This window comes from Drosophila bipectinata, chromosome 3L, assembly GCF_030179905.1.
Source record: "Drosophila bipectinata strain 14024-0381.07 chromosome 3L, DbipHiC1v2, whole genome shotgun sequence".
NCBI lineage: Eukaryota > Metazoa > Arthropoda > Insecta > Diptera > Drosophilidae > Drosophila > Drosophila bipectinata.
In genome coordinates, this window is record NC_091738.1 from 22,244,138 (window position 1) to 22,270,277 (window position 26,140).

Below are 26,140 nucleotides of genomic sequence, written 5' to 3' on the forward strand. Positions count from 1 at the left end.
GTCGGTGTCTGGGCACAGGCAGCGGGTGGTTGCCAGTCGGTTTCTGTGTCGGGGGCCGGGGCCGGGGCCGGGCCACATATATGCGTGCAACATGTCCGCTGAATGTTGAGGTTAATATTAAGAAAAATAAATAACCAAGCTGTTTGTTATCTAAGTTTATATACAATAAACCGAACTCACAGCGGGCGGAACACGGAGAACGATCGCGGAGGACCCTGGCCGAAGGAAGGGTGGAGTCTGGGGCTGGGAGTGGTGGTATGGAAGCAAGGACCTTGGGAGTGGGTTTGTTGTTTTGTTTTATTTATTGCAACTACAGGACCAGTATTGCGTTTGGGCCTTTCTCCTAAATAACCGACAAAACCATGGCATTCTGGCGCAAGGCGCTTATAAATTTTTGTGGCAGCATAGCTGACCCCTCTCCACCACTTCCCTCTCTCCGGTAAACCCATCCGTTCTCCTGTTCTTGGCCAGGTGAACGCACACTCCCCTCCCCCAAGAAAATTTGCGAAAGGAAACTATAATGCGTTGTGTCGAGGCTCTGTTAAATGAAATGGATTCGGCAATAAATTCAAATGAATTTTAATGTGTTCAATAATGGGCTCAACTTTAATGGGCTCAAGCAACTGGGGAGTACTTTGCTTAATTTATATTTTAATAGTTTATTTTTAGTATTTAACACATAACGATTATACGCGATTAGAACTTTAGAATATTGAATAGTATAAGTAGTCTAAAACGTATAAGTATAAGTCCATTTATACTTTGTTATGAATAACCTTCATTATCTTCGAAGTTTCTTTAAACGATTTTTTATTTATTAAAAAGGATATTAATTATTAAAAACTACAATCAACACAACTTTTAATAATAAAGGATTCAAATTTATTCTGATTTTTCATATTCCCTTGTTCCCTTGGCAAAACAATAATATTTCTAATACATATTTAATAGTTACTGTAGTCCTTAATGTCTAAAACTTTTTATAAATGTAGCTCTAACTTAGAATAATGAATCTTGCAAACATTCTTTACCCTGTGCTATAGCTCCGGGTATTTTCCATAAAGTGTCCAGCATTTGTTTAACTAGGTGAAAGGCTACTTTTAAAATAACTCTTTTTTAGATTTTTAGGAATTTAAAAGAAAAATTGCGTCTTTACCTATTTTTGAAACATCATGAATATTATTCCTTGTAAAAACATTACTTTCGTCCTTAAAAGGTTAGGAGATAGGAAAATAGATACCCAAGTATCTTAAAACCTCTCCACTGGTCTTTTGAAAATGAAATTCATGTGGGACCCTCCTTGATAGTAATACCTCTATAAATCCAGACATTTTCGCATATGATGTTTACATTTTGTTGCACGCATGTGATGCTGATATTTTTTGAAGGCTTCAAGGTACTCCTGGCAGCTAAAATCCGTTAGTTACCGTCTAAGTTTCTAATTGGTTTTGTCCTATCCGGTTGCCGAGGAGCCACCCGCGGCCCGGGAGTCATCCCTTCATTAATCTTGCCAGCCTCGCCCCAGAAATTACAGCGCCTGCCTGGGACCGCTAACTATTTGCGTATGAGGACGCATCCTTCCGAGAGCCATCAGCAGGACCAAGGCAGGAGCTTATTTTTCATCACCATCGCTCAGGACACTCGGAACGCTGAAGGCTGGCTCTCCTTATGCCGATACTTTCATATCCATGTGCAATTCATCAATATCATTTTCACCGCTGTCCAATAGCGGCAGCCATCCAAGGACATCACAGGAAACGATGGCGAAGGCGGGGCGGGACGACCTGGCCACCCACTCGACTGTATATCACATTGCCATTTGTTGTCTATTTGCTGAAGGATACGCAGATTTGACTCGTCGCCTCGAAAAAATAGGACTCTTCCGTCTCCTGTCGTTATTCATATGCGTTGACTTTTCCCCCGCCCACCCGTGTGTGTGTGGCAGGGGGGGCATGTGTTTGCTCTTTCTGCATTCAACGCTCAGCGTTTTGCAACTGTAATTCAATTTTAACAATTTTTCAACTGCGTTCGTTATTGACGGGGTGCATCGTCAGAGGATGATTTGTTGCCTCTGCGAGGCCCCTGCCGCCCTGCTGGGGCTTGTTTGGTCATTTGTTATTTACACTGCTTTTTTGCAGTGTTCGTGACCCGGCAGGTGGGTGTGCCTCGGTGCACGGCGCTCCGTAATCAAATATTGAGTTGCAAAATATTGAATTTCGAATGACAGATTCGCTTAATTACTGCTCGCCAAAAATGATTTCGTGGCTAATTTGATTATTTATTATTTAGTGTTCGACGATACGTGCAGGCATATGTGGGGATATCATTTGAAAGAGCTTCGTGTTTCGGTCACATTTTTTTGGAATTAAAAACGAATTATGGCCCCATCCGGCCAACCGGATCTGGCCAATCTGATCTATAAGCAATGCCTGGCTGTCCGCTTTTTTCTAAGCCATATCACGGCTCATTTCACATTTTATTCAACGAATTTCACGGTTGGCACTCTGTGAAATACCTGCCACAGAAAAACTGGGGCAGGGGGTAGTACGCGGGAGAGTGAAGAGTGCAAACTTCAAAACTGACAGCCACAACTTTGTTATACAAAATGCTGGCAATTTGTTGCGAGCTGCTGTGATTCGGATGCCAAAAGTATCTGGCAGATACACTGGCACTCGGCACGGCACCCGTGTCTCTGACCTGCAACATGCATCGCACATGTGTGGCAGTTCTTTGCTCAGCTGGCATCTGGTTGCAGCAGCCTTCTGGCTTATTACAATAATTAGCCGCCTCCGAGAGTCTGCCACGCGCCGCGGCACGTCTCGTTCCCTCCGACCTAATCGATTCCACAAAACGCTTCTATTAATAGCCCCACGCACCCGCAACTGAAACCGGAGGCGCTGGCGGCCTGGGAGTGGGGGGCAGCCGGACAAGTGCGTGCAATTGGCCGTGTAGCTGTTAGCGTTGCCCTGAAATATTCATGAAAATATCCCCAATTAACTGGCTATCCAGTGTGTTTGTGGGCCAACTGATAAGCGTCGAACTGGTTTTGGGCCGGTGGCGGGCTGCCTGCCACTGCACAGTAAGTGAATTCCAGAGCAGTGCCATTCCGGGAGGGGAACCGGATTCCAGCAGGGGTAAGGCGAGGGGAAATTTCCCAAAAAGCGGAAGGTAAAAACAAAATTCTTAGCCGGAGACTTGCAGGCCACGTTGGCAAGCCACAATGTCCCGGCGAGGAGTTGCCACTACAGACTCGTGGAGGAAAGGAAATTTCAATGTCAATACCCCTGAGTCTCTCAGTTCAATTCGCCTCGGAGGAATCCCTTAGGTTGCGGCGAATTGACTGCCATGGCTACAACACATGCGCGTTTCCTGGCCTGGCTAAGAGCAGCTTGGCCAACAAGCCGAAGAGAACCAGCCACCCCACAAACCAAGGGCCAGGGGACAAAGTAACACTTTTATTTGTTGTCGCCCCTCCCGAGTCCTTTTCGTCCTTTTGTATTTTATGCAAAATCAGCAAAAACATAAAGCGACATAAGTATGTCAAAAATGCACGGAGAAACGGGGTTCGTTGGGGGCTCGTTCTTATGTAAGGGCCTAGAGTACTCTTCGCATACACATCGCACTCCTACACACTCGCAGGCCGAGCGTGTGTGGGCTCCACACCCTAGAAGAGGCGGACGAAGGGCCTCCCGAAGCAGGAGTGCTTGGTTGCCGCCCAGATGATTTGGCGGCCCAACAATAACAGAGAGAGTGAGGGAGAGGGATCGGGATCGGCGGCGGGATCGGGTGGGTGGTGGTCCCTCCGAGAGATCTCGGTTGCCTCGTAGCCAAGGCAACGTCGGTCCAGGGAGGCAGCGGGCGAAGCAACAGAAATGCTGCCAAGTATGCCAAAAGCAAAACAAAACCACACACTTGCAAGGGCTGGGCAGGAGACGTGTGCGAAAGAGAGCGCAGACGGGCAAATAAAAATACGGAAATGCTGGGCTTGGGCCTGGGCCAGGGTGGCACCCACACATGCTCGGATGTATACTTTATTCGGGCAAAAATCCATATAATTCAATGGATTGGCTCCCCGAGCTCTGGGGCCTAGGCGGGAGGGTGACAAACACAATGAATACAACAAAAAGCAAACCGCAGATTACGCCCAAGCGGGAGGGAGGGGGTCGAGAGTAGTGGCTGGGTGGGTCGGGCCAGGACATCACTGGCGTTGGCCGTGGCGTTGGCGACGCGCTGTGTGGCCAGTCAGACATATTAATGACAAAATGATTATGATGACACTAACTGAGGTCTGTCAATCCGGGCAGCAGGGCGGGGAGGAGGGCTGCCAGATGGACGGGCAGATAAAATATGTAAAACAAGATTGACAAACAAAAATGCTTTAAATGCTGCTTAAATCTGACACAGCTGTCGAGTGGAAGGACCTCGCCGCCAGGAAAATTAATGGCGGAGGAGCAAGAGCGTAAGGCGGAAGGCGGTAGCGCCCAGACTTGGAGCTGTCAAAATTGTGTCTAAAAGCATTACGGAGAATAAAAAGTCGATTGGTATCCATTGTCGAGTGCCCGACTTCCCCCAAGCAGATCCATTCCATCCACCCCATGGAAGCTCCAAAGGCTTTTCTCCGTAAATTCTCTAAATGTATTGTGTAATGAGCATTCAACTCGTGATTCTCTTTTTAGATTTCTGGAAATAGATTTAATTGCTGGCGAATCCCGGTTTCCAATGTATCATTCGTTTGTTATTTGTATTTTTGAGAGATTTGTTCCTCTTTTGGAGCCACTCAGCCAGTAAAATCTTTCATCTTTTAAAAATACGTTCCTTTGTTATTTTGACAATACTATCTGGGAGTTAATAATTCAAAAGAATCATGGTTATTATTGCCAATCTTATAACTTTTATGTTAAAAAAAAGGGAATACGACACATTTTGTGTATTGTGTATACAAACAGATTATATTTTAATGTTTGTATATGTATAGTAGTAATAATATATATTTTAATGAAGTAATAATTATATATGTATGCATAGTACTGTTGAATATTACTCAACGGGCCTATACGGCCCGTTGAATATTATTGGACATATACTTTATAGGTCGATTCTGATTTCAAGTTAAATTGAGTTAAACTCTCCTATTGATTGACTGAACAAAGATTATTTAAAGGTCAATATTTTCGGTCATTGCATATCTTAAACATATTTAAGCAGCCACGATGTTGGCCCACAACAGAAACAATTTCAAAGAAAGCCAGATATAAGGATGTTATAGGGGCCAGTCTACACAAACCGCTCTAATAAAAAAAAAAATTTATAAACCTTAAATCTTAATCCTTAAGTTTTGTAAGCTAAGTAAAATTGTGTTTAAATCATTATAAAATTACGTCATTTCGTTCCATAATGAAATAAAAATTGGATTGATTTTTCTATTAATTTCCATCCCGGTAATTAATTTTCCATAAAGTAATTTTTGAATGGCGGTTTATTATTATTATTATAATTAAATTCCCTATCTGAATATACATACTATTTGTATATATGCATCAACTTATATATGTATACCTCTGATTGAATTTAACAACAGAAAAATATAACTTGGTAATATAAATAAAGCTTCTTTATCTTTTTTCATAATTTAATGATCGATTTTAATGAACAGCCATTTACAAATGATAATTTTCTTTAATTGATTTGTTTTTCCGTTCAATTTTGGCCTTAAACTTGAAGGTTCAGGCTGAAATAAATCTCCAATCCCATTCCGTGGGAGACCCCATCAGGCACCTTGTTGAAGTATTGTGTTGGCTGAGGTCGGAACTGTCGCCCGTTCGGAAAACACTTTCAGTTTCCTAGATTAGATATTAAATGCTTTGGTGGCTCCTTCCTCCGGTGCTCCGCTTTCTGGTCCAGGGGCGAAAACAAGAAATGGGAAATAAGAAAGGAACCAGAAAGAAAAGCCCTGAAGTCAAATGCCAGGAACAGCAAAAGAAACCCGCGCTAACCGCGCCACCTCACAGAACTACCTCCCCCCAAAATTATCGCCCCTTGCCCCACGCCGGGAAGCCGCCGCTGCCCCACATCCTTCGACAATGGCACGACCAAGACCAAGCGCCCCGTTAATTAGATTTTGCGGTTTTTGTGTTGTGCAAACTTCAAAAGCAACAGCAACTCTCAGATGATGAGGCTCCCCATGCCCCAGCCCCAGCCCCAACCGGAGCCCCAGCCCTAGCCCCTGCCCCGTCCATGTCTCTGCGGCACTTAGTCGGTGGCTGCCAAACGCCAAAATGTATGCTTTAAAAATTTTTGATACAACATAAAATTGGAATTGAAGCGGCGGAGGGGGAAAGGATGCTGTTTGGTTGCTGCGGGTCGCAAAACAAAATCGATAAATAAAACTTTTTACAAAGCAGCAACACTTTCACGCACTTGGTCTCCCCCCTGACCAGCCTTGTGGTCCTATCCCATATCCCTCTCGCCCCTGACTCGTCGCCAGCGCCTTCTCGCTCCTGCGGTGGCATTGAAAACCCGCCTGAAAGTATGCAGCAACAACAAGTTTTTACGCAATTAGTGTACAATTTCTTAATTTATACGCTGTCGCCAATTTATCAACAAGCACCAGACATCGTGAGGAGAGGGGAGGGGCAGGGAAAGGGCAAACCGGGAAGCGGAAACCTTCCCTGTGGAAGCAACGTGAAATATTATTATGAGTACGTGTTCGGGTGGCCGCTGCCTTCGCTTCTGCGGCCGAGCCACCGCCCTAACATTTTTGCCGAAGGACTCGGGCTGAAAGGGTTGCTGCCTCTATTCCACCCCACCCCCCGGCAGCCAGCTTGGCCGCCTACTCGTGGCTTAACATATGCCACTTTGACATAGTTCTTTGGGTCGAGCCGGGCCAGTGAAATATGAAATACTATTTATAACTTGATCAGCCTCGGCCTGTGTGGGTCAGATGCAAAGCGAGGGATGACAGGACTCGGGCCGGTCCTCCCCACCCAGTATCTATCACGGCCGACCTTACGGGACGGGGTGACTGGATGGATATTGGCCCTGGGTTCGGACTGAGCGGCTGTTAATTAAGTTATGATGGCAAGCCGCAAACATTGCGATGGCTTCTGGTCCGGCCAGAGATAGACATGCACATAGGCCCCATCAGTTTATGAAATTTTCATTAATTTTCGACCGCAGAGAGTTTGTGCCCCCGGGCTGACAGCGGAACGAAAACTTGACGACACAGCAGCAGTCGTAATCAAATTTGCGACATGTATATGTATGACAGGACATACAGTTTCGGTTCAGCGTCCGTAGGCCACCTTCTGACAGCCGTCTCGAAAAGTATTCCTTATTCCGTATTCCGTATTCCCTGCTCCGTCCTTCGACCTTTCCGACCCGGCAGGATGACAAGTAGTAGAGTCGGAGGCCTTCATAGAGGACCTCCCAATTACATGGTAATCAGAATCTATCAGCTCCACTCTCGTTTCGTTTTTAATTAGGCCATTTGAAGGATGTCTAATCATCGTAAAAATACTCTTTGTGTCCTCTCGCATATTTTCAGCTCGTTCCGAGGCCCCATTCCGGAACCCGAGACCCCTGGTCGGGGAGGGAGCAGCTGGGATCAGGAGTCAAGGCTGGCCCGTCATGGACTTCTTTGTCTGGTGCTCCGGCATTAGCTTAGCAATGGCATATAATTTAGATTTATCGCTTGATTTTCGCATAAATATCGACCATGTGGAGGAGGCGCCCCACCCCGCCCAGGGCCGCTTTTTGTGCTCGCTGATGCATAAAGCCAATCGCTCTGGAGCTGAGTGTCCGGCCCGGCCTAACGACTTGCTGTACGTACACGAGATGTAAAATCGAAATGACATTGACTCGACGGTGGTGTTGGTGTCGCTCCAGGAGCGCCTGTGGCGTGTGTGGTGTGTGTGGTGTGTGGGCGTGTGGGCGTGGGAGTGCCAGATAATGTCGAAGTGCATAAAACCCAAGTGAATGGCAAAAAAATCATTGGTAATTTTTCCATTTATTGAATTTATTGCTCTTTCTGGATTTAATAATGCTGTTTGGCGAGTTCCTGTGCCGGATAACCGAATGAGGATATGATCTGGAGGATGTGGTGTGCTTATAGCAGGTCGGCTACCGCTCGAAAGGATATCGGAGGCCAAGACAGGGCCTTCCATCAACTAGCTCTCGCTCCCCGCAAAATTGATTTCGCATAATCGCCGCCATCTTAACACTGATTATATGCCTTAACACTCGACTGCCCAGGGCAGATTGCGGCAGCTAAAAAAACGAAAGTATCAACACACCATTTAGCGCTAAATACACAGGAAACTGGACCCACGGACGCGAGGGAGGCATTCAGAGGCGGCTCTGGGGCCGGGAAGTCCAAAAATTAACGCAAAATCAAAGTAAAAATGCGATAAATTGGCGACGACAAGCGCAACGCAGAAAAACAATGCCAACAATAACAGCAACAGCAACGGCAGCAGCAACAGCAAGTGGCAACAGCGACGTTGCCGCGCTTGAAATGAGCGAAAATCGGTCGAGCATATCAAATTGAAAAACTCCAAGACAACGCGCCGGCCCCCCCGCCGGAGGATGACGCGGGGACTGATGCTAGCTGCTCCGGTTCTGACTGCTCTGGTGGTTGAGTTGGGTGGTTGGGCTGTTGGGTGGTAGGGTGGCTGGGTGGTGGTGGCGCATGATGCCTTTGCGTATCCTAGTGACACACAAATACACGCCGAGATAGAAACAGACACCCACGCACAAGGAACCGAAAGCAAAAAGCGCGTAGCGAAAATAGCAGGAAAAAAGAATAACAGCTAGCTACAATAATAACGCTTGAATGGGGTTCCGTGGGGTGGACGGGCGGGCAGGCCAGATGGACAGGCAGTGAGGAGACGGAGTCGACATTCATTGCTGCTTTGGCAGGTTGTTAGGTTTCCGAGTCTGTCAAGGGCGGAGATTGTTAGCTGCTCGAATGAATGACTGACTGAACTGAACCGAACTCAACTGAATTGAGCTGACTATTGATGGATTCTGGCATATTAGGTGGCCAGATTTCAGCATCCCGGCCCACAGAGCTGTCTCAAATAGAGTCCGAGTCTAATTTATTGGCAGCGAATGTAAATAATTCATAAAACTAGCAAAGTTTATACGTATGATAGGAAAAGCTATTTATACGAAAAGTAATATATGTTTATTATTAGATAAGAGTCGATTGAATTTTTGAAAAGAATCTTTGAATATGTAAGTACTGTAATACATTTTTTTTTTTATAGAAAAATCATGAATTAATCAATATTTTATTAGATTTATTTATATTTTATTTATTATATTTTTATTTATATTTTTAGTACTCATAAACATAACAAAACATAAAAAAATCATGAAAGTTTGATCAGGTGTTGACGCGTTAGGACATTTCTGTCTATTTTATCAAAAAAGTCCTGTGGCGTTAGCCCATTTTGGTTTCTGTCAGAAAAAAGCAACGAAACTGTCAATCCTGCAAATAAAAAAGTAAAAGTTAAGAAATTTATAAAAGAAAATGTGTCAAATAAGGAACTTTAATGGTTTGGACTTAAAGGAGGTGCTCTCTTGCCCGAGAAGCAGGTAATTATGTATTTCATCACATGTTTCAAATCCTTTTCCACTTCCTCTATGCCACAATTGCAACTAAATCAGTTGAACCACTCTGAGTGCCACTTTTGCCGTTTGGAAGTCAAGGCCCGGACCGAGAGTCGACCACAAAGGGAAACCCCACTGAAAAAGCGCTCAACAAGCCGCGCCCCAAACTTCCCTGGCATTATTCAATGCCTCGCAGATGTTTTCCTTGTTATTATTTTGCCGGTTTCGAGGCAGCGCACAAAAAGTGTTCCTCCAGCTGTTGCTGTTGTTGTTGTTGTTGTTGGCCCTCTTGTTGTTGCAGGCGCTGTAGTTGGCAAAAATTGTTGCGTTTCGCATATTAATTTCTTCCCGTCTTCGTGCGTCGTCATCAAACCTCATGATGATGAATTTCCAAACATTTCAGTGAATGGCGTGCGGCGGGTGGGTTGTGGGTGGTGGGTGGTGGCAAGTAAGTGCGAGAGTGCGAATTCTAATGTGAGTGTGGGCGTCCACGCGCTCTTCGGCAGGACTCTCTTCGGGCAAAAGGCACTCTCTTCGCTTCTCTTATTGGCGTAGTTTTCCAGCCTCGTTCCGTGTTTGCCTTTTGGATCCTACGGAGGAGGGGTTCTGGTCTTAATCACATTGTGAGTCATGTGTTTCATAAATATTCAGCAGAAAATTATCATCGCAGTGATGAGCACTTCCAGTCAAAACAGAAAACGCAAAGGCAGGAGCAGCGAAACGCACATGTTTGCCATTCTCCAGCCCGCTCGCGCCTTGTGGCTCGGCCTCCGCACCATAACAATCCCCTCCAACCAGACCACCCGCCACCCACTCGCCGCCCATTTCATCCGACCCAGCCCAGCACATGGCATCCGCGCGCTCTACTCTCTCGCTCTCCCACTCAGGTGGACTCCACAAGGCATGTTACATAGCTAGGGCGAAAAACTAACGCTAGCCGCCTCGCTCGCACCCACTGCCCAGTTGGGACCTGTAAAAGCGAGAGGGCGCCAGACTGCGCGGCTGTTTCCGCTACACGAGTCGGCCTTGGCGAGTTCGGCTGGCCGTCGGAGATTTTCCTTCTAGGCCTTTTTGCTTTTCCAGCCGCTTTGAGTGTGCCGCTATTCGACCGCCTTCGCCCCTCCGCGCTGTTTTGTTTTCGTTAAGCTCTTCAAAGAAGGGTATTTCCTATTGGTTTTGGGAAAGAACTTGGGTCTATGGTCAGCCACGCTCCTCGCAGGATCTTGTCTCTGCGTTTTTAGAGTATACCCTTAGTCGGTGGACTAAGTTTGGTCCTGCAGATTGACATCGGGTCGCATCGAGCACACATGTTGGACACGTTCGAGTCGCCTGCTCACGAACAGCCGAGCGGAGCAGACCGTCCCTTCGAACCACCCACCAGATGGCCCTTCGATTGCACGGGCGGCGTGTTTGTGGAGTTGTTTACCGTCTGCTCCGTGCCGGCGTGTTGGGGCTGTTGCGTTTGTTGGTTAGAATTGGTCGGGTATGCTGTAAGTTCGTTTGACGCGAGTTCGTGTTCGGGCTGGGGGCTCGGACGTCTGTTCGGCTCGGTTGGAGTCGGTTCCCCTGTGGAGCCGGCTCATCGCAGTAGGCGCCATCCTTTTCCTGGGCTCTGAGTATGGTACTGTCCCTCTTGCACCCGCTGCGCAAGCCCAAATGCCGACATTTGACGCTTTCGAAATGCTTTCGCGGAGTCGAACTTGTTGCACAGGACGATCCTGAACCGCTCTCTGGGGGCATCTTTCGTGCAACAGAAGTACATATGCAGGATTTTTACTGTTTTTAGCCATTTATTAATTTTTTAGTAGTTACAGAAGGTCAAGTACGAAAATCTGTCTAAAAATGTGGATGTGAAATCGATGTGAAAATTAGGACTAACCCTTACCGTAATGCCTGCCTTACCTAATCAAAAGAACGAAAATTACAATGAATTTATCATAAGAGTATAAAGTGATATGTAAATATAATAAAAGTTACAAATGTGAGGTTAAGTTTTTCTAGAGTTACCCTCTTTCAAGAAAAGACTTGCCAAAAGATCTCATATATAGATCATGTCCAGACATGTAAGCGATTCGAAGCGATCGAGGGAAGCCGTTAGAAAGCTGGAGGGATTTCGAAAAGGGGCAATGCCAGCTTCCAAGCTAGCCACACTCTTCTTTGAGCCGCAAGCAAAGCCAATGAGGAAAAGCGAGAGAGAGTGAGCATGCGCAGGAGGGCGACGGGCAGCGTCTGCACACAAACGCTTTTCCCCGTAACACACACACAGAACACACATCGACAGAGTAACGGCAAAGCGAATTGCCGACGTTCGAGCACGAGGGCCTGGCACGAGTCGGGCGCGACTTCGCTGCAACTTCGCAGCGGCTCGGCAGAACACGGGAACAGTTCCAATTTGAATTTTCATCAGTCTAGTCGGAAAATCGGAAAAGCCAGAGAGTACACATTAAGTTCTCTGAGTGGTTAAGTCGGAATATTTTCGTATAGTTCTCGTCGTGACATTTGTTCTTTAATTCAAAAACGCAAACTGAAACCTAGGCGATAGTACCGAAAACGCATATTTTGAACCAAACCAAATTAAACCAAACCCTACAAACTAAACCAATAATTCCGATTCGCTTTAAAACACAACAAGTTTAACCAAATCCGCTTCGAAAACGCAAAAGTTATACACTTGTTTATTCACAACCCGCAATTGTTGAAAGCAAAGCTGTTAAATCTGTAAGCACGGGAAATTACCACCAGAGATCACTCCCGAAGCCATTTCATGCTGATTCCACCAGTAGCCGTAGCCGTAGCCGTAGAAGCAGCTCCTGACTCATCAGAACTCGATTTCTGTTCAATCTTTTCATCAGCGCCATTAACGCTCGCTCCAGAAATAGCCCGACTGCACAATAAACAAACCCGAAACCCGAAAATAATTAGAAACAATTTGTAAACAAAAATGTCCGAATAGACCGTAGAACTGAACTGGGCAGAGCGCCGATCAGGTTGGTCCGCTCTCTCCTCCTGGGGGCTTACTTTTTGGATGTTTTCCACGCCTCGCTTATGCTTTATGCCCGCCTTATGCCTTGCCGTACTATATTTTTTCCAATTTGCCCAGATAAACAAACAACCAAAATTGTTTCATGCTCGCAGCACACGAAAACATTTTCAATTAAAATGTTGGCCCGAAAAGCCAACCAAACTAAAGCAAAGCAAAGCAAGGCGGAGCGGAGCAGAGCAGAGCAGTGCTGTGGAAAACGATTCTCACATTGAATTTGAATATTTTGAGCATTCCATAATTTCATTTTCATCTCCATGGCATTCCGATTCTCCAGCACTCGACCGACCACTCGACCATTTTTCGCCAATATTCTGTTTTCAGTTTTAGCCACATTTTGTTGTATTTTGTGCTCTTTGTGCCCCCGTGTTCCGTGTTTGTCCATATATTGTTCGTATAGCCCTGTTAATTGAATATGCATTGCTCTTTCTAATTTGGCCAGCAGAGCGTGGTTCTGGCCGCCCGAGAATAGAGTGCAGTTTTCCCCAAAAAGGCATCGAAAAGATTTGAAAAAGCAAGGATTCTGTGCTCTACTGGACCTTAAAGCCACCCGTCCCTGGTTGAATCAGAGTGAAATGCGTGTTATTCGAGTTTTTCTTGGGTGCTTTGAAATGAAATACCAACCAATTATTTGTTCGATACTTCCTGGTTGGCCTGTAAATTCCTAAAAGTGAAATGCCAGCTTTTTTTTCGGTTGTTTTATTGAATAAATTTCCTTGCCTAATGGGTGTATTTCCAAGCAATTAACCGCGCGGCCTGGCTGCGGGCACAAATATGTATTTCAAAGCAACTGTACCTGAAAAAGTGCTCCAATTACCCGTGCTTACAGCGGGCCCGAACAACCAAACACTCACCAAACACACATTTTAATTCGATTTTAGAACGAGCAGAACGCTTAGAGGGCGCACATAGCGATAGAAGAGTAGACGGGCGTGTTTAAATACTGGAAAATAAAGATAAGATAAATTATTATAAACACTAAACATACACAGCCTCGTTTATAGCAGCAACGTATACAAAAAGCAGAAAGCACAGAATCAAAACACTCGAACCAATAGCCACCACGAGAGACTACGAATTCAAGTGAAAATTTCGAATCAAAACTCAAAAAGTGCAAAAAGTATTTATTGAAGAACCAAGACAAAAGCCTATACAAAGCAGTCGTAAACAGAAACCGAAAAGGAGAATCGCTTTCGCAGGAAGTTAACCAAACGCTTCCCAGAGAATCGGTGAAAATCGCTAACCATTTTTTCTCGCAAAGGCGCCACGTCGAAGAGCAAAGCGTTCCATATGGTTCATATTATCGAACTGGTCGGCCAACCGAAGGTTGAGTTTGCTCAACAAGTTACTGTGAGTATTAACCGGGGACTCGAATGAGTGTTGCACCAGAAAGGGTCCAGTGGGTGGCAGCAGGACGGCGGGTCGGCAGGACGGCAGGATGGCAGGACCAAATGATAATAAATCTTGTTGTCCGTAGTCACGTAATGACAAGTTAATATAAATACATATGCATACATCGGCGCACACATTGTCGCACGCACACTGCCGCACTTTTTATTATGTTGTTGTGACGCTTTTCCAGCTTTTCCCGCTCTCCCCCCCAGTCCTCGCCCCCCCTCATTTTTTTTTTGCATTTGGCTTTGCTCAACATATTTTGACAATTAATCATTCGCCCTGTCTGTGGCCCCGTGGCGGGTGCGTTGGTGTTTGCGGTCGCATTTTTTGTGTTTGTGGCAGAATCGAAATCAGTGTGCCTGTGTGTGTAGGTCAATGTGGCTCTCATTTGGCTGTCTGTGTCTCTCGGCCATTACGCAGTCTTCGCAATAGCCAGCAGCCCCGCCAGGATGCCTTTGTTCCGAGTACATTGGTCCCGGCTTAAAGTGCTGCTTCTTGTTTTCCTGCAGATTTTCTGCTCGGTCTTTAAGTGGTGTCTCTGGGCGAAAATAAACTTATCGATTGAAACGTCAACTTTAAGCAGAAAATGTACAATTCAGCGAAAAAAGAAAGCTCTGAACTACAAGGCAGAAATTGTAGCATACTTTTCAAGCGAAATTCAAGGGAAGCATTCTCATACCGGAATGCTGTCGGTATGAGAGCATGGCCACACTCATTTTGAAACATTTTAGGGCCACATCTCCACTTAATTTGATTTCAGGTTTTCATAAGTTTCCCCACTCTCGCGTTTCTTTCAAAAAGACAAAGTAATAGTCTCAATCTAATCGGATTTTTACATTAACTTCTGTTGCTTCTTCGGAGGTCCTCCTGTCTTCCTTGTTCGCCTGACTGCCTTTCCTTCAGCTGACGGTTTTATCAGCGTGTGCCTCACATGTCCTTGTTGATTTTGTCGTCCGCTTGTCACCCTCTTTTCTGTTATTCTCTATTTTTTTATTTTATTACAACGACAACTCCTGGATGTTGCGTAAATTTCATTGTGTATTTCACTTTTATGGTGGTGACTATCCTGGCTCGGGGGAGGATGGTGGTGGCTCGGTGGCAGGGTGGCAGAGCAGATACTGCGTTACTCGCAAAAGGCGTCCCGCCGCTCCTTTTGTGCTGCGTGCGTGTGTCCCGTCCTTCCCTTGTCCCTTGCCCCATAGCTGTCTGCCACTATATTCATCCTTGGCTGAGGATGCTCTCTGCTCTCCACTCTCCGCTCTCCAATACATTGCTCCCGTTCTCCATTCTAATGATGACACATGCGTCCCCCTGCAGACCACCCGCCCTGTTAATACCCTCGCCATTGTTGTTCAATATTTTGTGCCACTTGTTTTGAATTTCTCCACATCCCTCTGTTGCTGCTCTCCGGCATTACGTGCCAGCTAACTTGCTCCTTAAATGGCTAAGTGGAGCAAAGTCGTTGACACAGTTCTTTTGGGTCCTTTTTATTTCCTTGGGAGCTCCTCACTGCATCTCGGACTATGACTCAGACACGCGAACTTTCTGTTAAAGTTATATCCTTTGCTCGCCCCGAACTTTGTGGGGATAGACAGCACTTCGGATAGACAGCCCTTCGATTTGCACACAAACATCCCGACAATTGAAATGTAAATAGCAGCATTTCCAAATAGAGGATACAATAAAATGGTAATATTGTGCTGAAATACTTTGATCGGAAAAAGCAATTCTGTTTAAATTGTAAGGCTATTGCTACTTATTGAAGATTCAATTCAGAAACTATGTTTATTTTAAGAAAAGTAGCAGGTTACTCAATAAATTTTGTAGAATTCGCTTTATAATTTTTTTTATAAAGAATAATCATTGAATTTCCTACAAGACTTTGATTATCTGGCAAATTGCTCCAGTTTTAGTGACGAAAGTGCCCGTAACAGGGGTTTCGAGAACCCTAAACCGTGAAAATAAAGGGGTTTTCGGATGAAACATCCTAATGCCACGTTAAACGGTTTTATATCAGGGTTCTGTAGCCACCTTTACAGGGTCTCAGTAACAACGTGAGATTAGGAGTCTTTACTCCGGAGTTTATTCATCCCCCATCCGGTCCACGTATCCTTTACCTCGGCTCTTGGCGCTTGGCACTTGGCACAATCATTCACTTAATTTTCCACTTCATTTCATAATTTTACCCTTGAAACCAATAATCTTGAATGTGTCCTGCCCGAGGAGCTAAGGAGCCGTTGTTTGAACGGTGTCTCCGGGTAGTCAGCTGCTGGTGTAATTTACCTTTTGACGGGCCCACCTGGCCACCTGCCCACCGACCCACCTGGGGGCGCATTCAACAGCTCTCTGGCCCGCACACACATCGGCACACATGCAACGCTATTAAATTACATTCTTCGCAAATTGCTGGAGAAACAAAGAAAAAGGAAAAGAAACGGGGGGCCTGGGCGGGAAACAGGACAGGCGCAGGACGAGAGCGCCTTGGCGTATGCAACAATAATAATAACGGGCTGTGGTCGCAGCGCCGCCTTTGTTATGCCTGGCGTGGTGTTTTGTAAGCCGTCAACCATTTACCATTTACATACCGTTAGAGGGCCGCGGGCAGTGGGCCCTGAGCCCTGGGCGACGGCGGACGGCGTATAAATATTGAAAAGCGCCAACGCCTTTTGTTGGGTGGCTGGTAATTGCTTAAGTCGGCAAATTGCCTGCCCAGTCTAATAAACATAAATACTGCCAAGGCTGGGAGGGGAGTCGAAAGAAAATTAGTTTTGTGAACGGAACTTTCCCAAAGAACCCACTAGACGGGTTAACAAGCGGATTAGTATTCTTCGAGAACAGGGGTACTTACCCAAAACTTGTCCAGCCTCCCTAGGGGTTATGAATAGAAAAAATGTCTTATTCCAATGCCTATTTTCATTTATTAATTATAAGTTTAGTTTATCTCTACGACCTATCGAAAATTCGTATCCAGATTTGTTAGAGTGAAGACTAGGTCATGGTACACTAACTGTAACGTAATCTTGTCGTTGACAGTTGACAGATTTTTAGTCAATTAACATCCTGTAAAGCGTAAAGTAATACCAATATTTACCAAATTACCACATACCAATATTTAAAAATATACTTTAACCCTTACCGCGAGTAAGAAAAATGAGTTAAAGTTTAGTTTTAAGCTCATTCGCGGAGTTCAAAATATGAATTGAAGTCAGGCTTTGATATACTATAGATTATACAATAATAAAAATATAGCAGCAGGTAAAACGTACCAAAATGTACATACATACAATCATAGATTATAAAGTATTGTATAATATTTGATATAAATATAAAATATAATCAATTTTAGATTCAACATTTTCTATAAGAAATCAAAAACAGCGAATAATTTTAGAAACATCTAAAGAACAATTATAGAGAACAATATATGGGCTTTTTATAGAAGACGAAAAAAATACCTAGTTACTGTTTAAGGGCTAACAACATACTTGTTATTTAACACTGTTTCATTCACAATCTGTAATTTTTTTAACGGACTAAATGAGACTACCATAGACTGCCTACGGGTTAAGTAGTAGAAACCGTTCCTATCGATTTAAAAATTACATCTTCATTCTTTTGAGAAAACCTCCTGAATTTTAAATGTTAATGTAGCTAGGCTGGAGAGCTATGCTTTTTAGTTTATATAATATCTTAAAGTGTTACTCGGAAAGACATATATTCACCATATATACATACGCCATGTAACCCCTTCCATGGAAAAGGTAGCACCAAATATTTGACAACAAAATGAATTAAAATTCACAATTAAATACGCCTTCAAGGTCCCACATTTTCCTGTTTATGTAGCTTGAAATGAAATCTGTGAAGCCCAACCGCCAGACAATCTCATATGGGAGTCGCAACCTCTCGACTGCCGCACTTGACTGGAGGTTTCTGAATTTTAATGTGTGGCGAAAAGCACTCCGGGCTTTAATTTGAGTCTCTTGATTGCGAGAGGTGACAGTTTTACAGCTTTGTTAAAAGGGAGCAGGAAGGCACCCCAATCCTCGAGCAGTCCTTGCCAGCGGTTTGCTGTTTTCGTTGTGCGTGGCATGTTCTGCCCTGATTATGCCCCGTGCCGCGCTGGCAGTGGAAACCCACCCCTGGGAGGGAAAACTTATCGCGGGAGGTCAGGGCAGGGCGAGGCGGTCGGCTTCGGCTTCGGCAGCGGAGGGCGGCGGGCGGAGGGTCTGGCATTAGAATTACTTGCGTGATTAACGCACACCCTCGAGCGTGTCCATCCCCATCCAGCCAGCCCCAGGTCTTATCTATGGCTGCCTGCCTTAATTGTGGGTCTTCCATTTGATTATCGATCGATTTTCGATTCCATTCAGTTCGATCACTGCTGCGAGGCAACTTCAAAAGCGGCACAGCTCATTAGGTTTCCCGCTGTACGAGTACGAGCTGTGCGAGTGTGCGTTCCACATATTAGTTATTTGTTTTCCGACTTTGGACTTTTCCTCATCTCCGGCTCCTCCGGCTCCGGCTCCTGCCGTTCGTGCTGGCTGCTCTGTTTATGGCTTCTCAAAATAGCTGAACCCAAATGTAAACAAAAGCTCGAAATACCGAACCGCACACGAGCGGGCCAAGTGAAAATCTCGCAGCTCTCGCGGCCAGCAGCTGCGTGCGTCATGCGAGCGAATTTTCCTTTCCGTCCAAGTGCTGCATCCGAGTACACTTTGCAATTATTTAAGCGAAACCGCAAAGGGGCCTTGCCGAGTCTTCAATAAATTGTTTTTCTGATTTCTGATTTTTTATGGTCCACAGTTGAATTTCTACGGCTCTGTTCGCGCAAAGGCCAATGTCTCGAGCCTCTACTCCTCACTTTATTTGGAAACTACGTAATTGTTTCCTGACCGCCCATCCTTATCCTTTCGAGAGGCTCCTGGGGGGACCTTATTGCGCTCCTTGTTGTTTGTTGTTTTTGCACTGGACAAATAAATCAACATCGGACAAAAAAGAGAGGAAGCCAAGTGTTTACATTATGTTTATATTATGCATAGGGAAGCCCGGCAAACAAACCGCTAATTGTCGATAAACAACCAATAAAATACAAATTTCCCAAAAACATTTATCAAAAATAATATAAATAATAACCCAACAATAACCACACAGGCGCGGTGCACACTCAGCCCTCAAGGGCGATAAATAAAATGGCAAAAGGAAACTCTCAACGAGCCTCGAGTGAGCTGGAGAGCCCCTCAGACCCCAGACCCCAGACCTCAGAGCTCGCCCTCAGCCGCTGAAGGAGAAAAAATGTATGGAAAATAGTGTTTGACAGCTCATAAAAAATAATGTCGTATTCATTAAGGGTGCCACCTGTACACGCGTTGCCAAAAGCGAATTTCACTTTATTTACGACAGGAAGCGGGCCAGAACAGCGCCAGCCACTTGAAACGCACGCATGCAACGCTCGCGGGAGTGGGGTCGGGCCCGGCGGGGGAGTCCTGGCCGACAGTGCCATTCAAGCCAAAAATATATTATTGACAGCCGGGAACGTGGGGGCAAGCCGACACTTTAACCTTATTAAGGGCGTCTTGAAATATCCTTTTAAATGGAGGTTTCATAAATCTGTACAGGATACCCAACCCTATAGCCAGGTTTTAACTTTTCTACTCCAGATATTTGAATTTGAAACCCAAAGGAATGTGTAGTACTATTATCATTAAAAATATTAGTTTTCAAAGTAGAGGTCCATCATAGGGTACACATCGGCTAACCAATATTCCCTGCATTAATATTTACGAACCGTTGGGAAGGACCACAAGCACCATACCCTCCCCGTCGGAAAAGTATTCAATATGTCGATAACAATGACTTTCTCCGAACTAATGAGGGAATGATTAAATGACACACTGACAGAATGACAGTTTCGCTAGCCAACCTAGGGGCTGTGGTTGTTTTTATTTTCTGGGTTTTGTTGAAGGCTTGCGTGCTGAAAGTTCTGAAAGTTGTTCAAGTAAACACGGCTCTTGGGGGGAATGAGTGGGTGGGGGACGGTGGCGGCTCCTGGGGGCGGGGAAAGTTTGTTGGCTGAAACATGCAAATGTTACAAGGTGTTATGCTTTATGTACATTTAATTGAGACTTATTAGGTAGTGAAGTGAACAATGGTTAAGTGCGGTTGCCGCGCTGCTTGTTTGCCTTGTTGATAGTGTCGTTAGTGGCGGGCTGGGGGCGCGAAGGACTAAATGCGAGAGAGTCTGCCGCGGGCGGGCCAGTGTGACTCATTGACCTCGAAGTTGGCCCCTCTGTAGTACCCATGTGCGAGTACGGACAGCCCTGCCCGGCCAGAAAAAAGTAATATCGAAACTCTGAGCGCATATCCAACACTGCATATAACCTCGGAGGAGCCCGAGAAGCCATGCCCCTGTCCGGTTACATAGAGAACTTCGGCTACATTAGACGCCGCCACTTCAGTGCGCATTTCAAGTTATTTTCCTCGATTTTCGCTGTATCTCGCCGTATGTGCTGGTGCTGCTGTTCGAATTGTTGCATTTTTCTATTTTTGGGTTCAAAAATACAAAAGCACGCCCGGACTCCGCCTTCGACCGTTCGCCCGCCGGCCCAACCACCGCCCCCACTCAGTCGCTGCCTTTCAGAATTTTGCTCTCTATGTTCAATAGACGTCGTCCATCCGTGGCTGTTGGTGCTGTTCCCCGACTGCCGACAAACAATAAAAATGATGCGTTGTATTGCAAAGCGCTGCTGTCCACACCAGACCACGTGCCCCTGCCTCCGGCCGGCGCGGCTGCAGCATAGCATATGTTGCAACTCTGTTGGGGCACGAAGAAGGAGAGCGAACGAGGATGCGAATGCGAATGCGGATCGGATGCGGATGCGGGGGGAGCTCACCCATTGATATTGATGAAAACGACGTCCAGTTACAGTTCGTTGGCTTTTGCTGCATTTTTCAAGGGAAAAACACGAAACGCTCTATTCAGGCCGAGGTGCGGTGGAGGGCGGTAGGAGTGTGGCGGGAGGGGCTGCCGGAGCTGAGGATATGCAAATGGTATACATTTTGTCAAAGCATAAAGACTATGTTTTGGCAGGGATATAAAAAATACATGACACATGCACCTCGCAGATGCAGATGGAGATGGAAATGCATATGCATCATTTATCCAGAGACAGTGGCAGCCAGTAGACTAGGACAGAACCGGAGAAGCATCGCAGGAGCTCAACTAATGCCGAATTCCTTTTGATTTTGTGTCTCGGATTCGGATTAGATCAGAGCCGGGGAAACAACGCATTACCCCGCTCCCGGAGCGCTTAGGGAAGGTGCTCTCCCAAAGTGGTCCAGCTTACGATAGCAATCTGCGAGTTTTTAATTTTCCCGCTTTGTCGCCTCGTCCTGGCATTGTCCTTGTCCTCGAGTGGCTTAATTTAACCTGGCCACGACGTGCTAAATTGGCTCTAATACGCCGTCCTGCCCGGACGGAGCTCCAGGCGCCCTCCTGCGTAATTCACACACCAGTCCCGGCCAACAACTGCAATTGTTGGCGAGAGAAAGAAAACTTAATAATTGCCGCGGCGCCACACTTTAAGGGCCCCGCCCCTGCCACTGGCCTGGACACCCGCTCCAACCGAGCAGGGCCACATGTGCTGTCCGAGCCGGGGAGCTCTATGCAAATCTTGTGCCAGTCGTGGAAGGTGGGGACCTGCCAAGTGACAAAGCCGAGCACACACTCGCGGCCGTAAAGGGAGCCACACAAAGAAGGACCCTCCGAGCTGGGAAACTCCCCCTTCCTTGTTGGCATTCCCTTTGCTTTTTTCGCTCCGCACATTCCGTGCCTCCTTTTTATCTTTTTGTGCAAGTTTGTGCCACTATTTTCCATGCGCATGGGCACAAAAAGGCAACCACCGCTCGGCTCTGCCAACTATGAAGTCCCCAGTCTCCGCCGAACCCTTCCTCTGGCTCAGAGCCGCCCCACCCCTGGCGCCCAGCCACCAGAGTCCCTGCCTCTGTGTGGCCAGTGGCAGGCAGCCAACCAGAGCGTAGAGAAATCTGAAGCATTGCAACTATTTATTTGCCGGGGCTCCGAGGGTGGGGGCTGGGATTTTTCTATTACGCGCTCGTTTATTATGGGAGTAACGGATTACGTGTGAATGTGTGCACTTTTCAGCGCTTGCTCCTCGGGCCGGGCTTCAATCAGCTGAGTTCCTTGGGCCTGCGGTCGGAGCAGTCCCAGCCATTCCAGGCCTGGCCTCAGGCCTCGGGCCTCAATCCCAACCCGACCAACTGATGGCCAACAGTCAATCGCTTAGCTCCTCAGCCGGAGCCCGAATCACAATCAAAGCCGGAGTCTGTCTGTTTCCCGAAAGTTGCAGGACGAGACCAAAAGAAACCGGAGACGCGGACGCTAAAGGAGAACGGAGAAAGGAGAACGCAGTGAAAAATGCGGAGAAAGCGAAACTTTTTAATGATGTAAAGTACAAAGTTTTCTGTCTTGTCGCTGGCGCAAGTAACTTGAGTAAACTTTGAGTTATACCCCCGGCCTGGGCTGCGATGCGACGACCTCAAAGCGCAGTCGACGGCGACGAGTGGGTGGGCGAGGATGACATCGATCGATGCGGCGGAGGAGCTGGTAGCTGGTGACTGGTGGCTGGTGGCAGTGGAACTGCGGCTGGTATTTTGTCGTTTGTTAAAAGTTTTCAACACTCATTTTTATTATGACATACGCGCGGAGTACAGGCCAAATTAGGGGGGATGGCGGGAAGGGATAGCCGGGACCGATGCCGGCCCGAAGTGCGGCAATGGGTGGCTAATAAAATGCCAATTTGCTGCCATTGAATGGCGGCTTTATTGGCCGCCATTACAACTCATACGCACAAGGAGGGGAGGTACGGCACATCCTGGGCCCACGCACACATGTGCGTGCGGGAGGAACGTCTCCGCCTCCGTCTCCAGAGCCGTTTTATGACGGCCACATTTACACGCATAAAATATGCATGATAAAACTTTGTTGTTGCAATAAATCAGCCGCGGCAGCGAACCCCAAAACGGTGCAACGCTTGGTCCTGCCTCGTCCTGATGTGATTACAAAGCCGTTTTGAGCGGAACAGGGTCTCCGCTCCACTTATTTATGTCCTGCGTGATCCGACTTCATTGGCCAAGCGATGCGATGCGGTCGTAACCGATTGCTGGGCCGAAATACATTTTTTTGGACCAGAGGTGGTAGGTGGGATGGGCCTCCCCCCGAGGAACTACTTAAACTGCCATTAAACTATTGAGAGTGAAGGATGCACAGGATGCTGGGGAGAAATGAAGTCGGAATGGAAACTTTTGTGGGATCCTCCTCAATCAAAAATATTATAAAGGACGCCCAGCTTTGTTGGAGGTGCAAATGCCCAGCCCCGCCTCGCCTCCCCCCGCAAACAGACAGAAAAAGTCCCCGACGAGTCTTCCCCCGCCGGCCCCCTGCTGCCAACTTTTTGGCCATTGTGTTTTGGCTGCCTTTGTTGCATGCATAAAATATTTATGCTCTGGAAAATATGCAGCAGCAAAAAGTGAAGGCAAATACAGCTGCCTGCCCCGCCGCCCTCCGCCTGCCGCCTGCTGCCACGCTACGCCCACCACCTCCATGTGCGTGCAACTTTTCACACCCAACTGAAATTACGAAAAAAAATGAAAAACTTTGCTACTTAAATGTTGCGTTCTCTCTACTCTCGTCCTCGTCCTGGCCTCGTCCTTGCGCTCCTCCCTGCGCTCTTTTTTATTGCTTTCTGCACTTTATCAACCATTTTGCCATGGCTCAGTGAGCGCTCAATTGCCGGCTGCCAGGAGACGGAGACAAAGAGGCGTGGTCCTCCTCCCACGGCTAGCGTGGGCGAGGGTGGGGCGTAAACTTTTCATTAATAACGATTTTCCATTAACTATCGATTGATTTCGAGACCGGAGCATCCAGAGCAGCAGCATCCAGCCCACGGCGGAGCAACAACAAGAGTTGCAAACGCACTTCAGACAATGCATGCAACCGACAGCTTCCACAAAGCCAAAAACAACAGCAACACCACTACCAACACCAGCCACCACAACAACGCAATCTCCAACAACACTTGAGTCTATTTAAAACGCAAACAACAATAAACCGCCAAAGAAGTACGGCAGGAGGGGCGGCAGTTGGCGCTGGGGCTGGGGCAGGCCCATAACCGAGGACGACGCCGCTCCTGCTGCCGACAGGAAAAACTCATTGAAAAGTTTTTTCTTTTTTTTACACTTGGCGCGTTTCCCCTTCCCTCACCTCGTTCCCCCGACCAGACCCCGGCCCGCACACCTAAGCGGAGCTCTGAAGGAGCAAGTTTTTAATTTTTTATATCAGCCCGGCTATAACCGGGATGCGACAAGCCCTGTTACGCTTGTTCGGGACAAGAAAAACCGATATTTAGGCCTGGAACTTATCAAGGGTTAACGAGGGAGGCAAGATGACGTGGATGAGGGCGAATTCCTAATATGCTACAAGGACACATGGACACCCCTATGTCAGGGGCTCTATATGGTTTAGATAACATACAGAATGGTTCCCAAGAAACACCTTTATAAATGTTTGGAATAATATGTTTGAAATTAAGAGCAGAGCCAGACGACGTAGAATTTCTAATACTTCTAATAATACTAATAATTCGAAGGATATCGGGTTTAAGCACGGAATAGTTCTTGAGAACTAAGAAGCAACATTAAAAATAGTTATCAAGGGTTAACATGGGAAGAGATCTGAAGCGGACGAAGCCGAATTCCTAATACCTTACAATCGGTACGGACAGACGGACATGCGTACAGTCCAATATGAGAGGCTTAAGCTCGGAATAGTTCCTAAGAATTACCTTTAAAAATGTTCCTATTTGGCCGAGCTCACTATCGACTAGTTCCTCGCTATCTGAGAAAAGTCCATTTCCCACTTCCCTGGTTGATGCTTTAGTTTCATTTACCGGCTTCGGTTGCCGTTATTGTTGCTTCGGAGGATATTTTTCCCGGCTCCTGCCCCCGCCCGGCGGTGGCTCCTGCTGCTATTATGGGCATCGCCTTTTGTGTAGGTCGTCGGCATTGCGTTTTCGGATACTTTTCTATTTTTGTGTTGCCGTGTTTTGTTTTGCTTTGGTTGCTGCCAGCATTTTTATTATATGGCCAAAGCCCGTTCGCGCTACCCAATATATATAAATTATTGCATAAAGTTTGGCGCTAAGTTGCAAAAAGTTTTCTTTTCATTGCCGCTGCTCCGGCCAGTCGACGCAACCGTGAACGACACACAATAGTCTATAAATCTTTATGGTCAACAGAGATTACATGGGCCCAGACACGCCGAAGAAAGCCTTCATGTAGTTTATTCCCCTGGCTTTGCCCGGCCCCTGCTCCGCCAGCGCGAGGTCGGCGAGGCCGGGCTTGGCAGCTGTTTAGGCGCTGGGTGCGTTGTTTTGATTTGTGAGCTCGTGTTCTCGTATTCCAGCTGGAGGGGCAGTTGTTGCGGCTTTTCCGATTGTTGCAGGACTCGGGAGTGGAGCATATGGCTGTAAAAATGCGGTGCAGACGTGGAATTTTCAGTATAAATCATGCGAAAAGCCCGGCGAAATAGGCGGCTAGGCGAATGAATACGAATTCGAGAATCGTGTAGGAATCAGCCACGGGAATACCTCCGCTCGAACCGCACTTTATCCTTTATCGGGCACACATCTTTAATTGCTCAAATTCCTCGCGCTCCCCGACTTCGGTTCGATTTCTCGAAGCCCCATAAACAACTTTTCAAATATATAAGTAAGGGAGGTCGTGTCGGGGCTCACCGCGGGGGTCATTTTACATAAAAATGCAATAAATGGCAACAGCAAAATTTATGGTCGGGCGGGATGAGAGGCCGCCCACTCCCCCACTAGCCTGCACTACCCCGCGCCCACTCGTAAATGTCAAATGTCGTGTGCTGGGCTAAGGGCGCCTCAAAGTATGCTTATAAATGGCTCTAAATAGCAGTCCTGGCTGCTCTACCTCCGGCTCTTCTTCTTCTCTTCCGTATCCTTACGTTCACCCAATTCCACATTTCGAGGAGTCAGTGGTCAGGGAAGTGTC

The 26,140-nt window shown here is 46.6% G+C and overlaps 1 protein-coding gene across 1 annotated transcript in view; it reads left to right on the forward strand.

Annotated features, from left to right (window-relative positions):
• The first annotated feature begins 11,996 nt into the window (after window positions 1-11,996).
• Window positions 11,997-26,140, forward strand: part of bru3 (bruno 3) — a 125,956-nt gene continuing 111,812 nt past the window's right edge. The window contains 2 exon segments of the mRNA XM_070279364.1: window positions 11,997-12,076; window positions 13,534-14,002. Of these exon segments, the coding sequence (XP_070135465.1) occupies window positions 13,943-14,002 (60 nt within the window). The 5' untranslated portion in view covers window positions 11,997-12,076; window positions 13,534-13,942.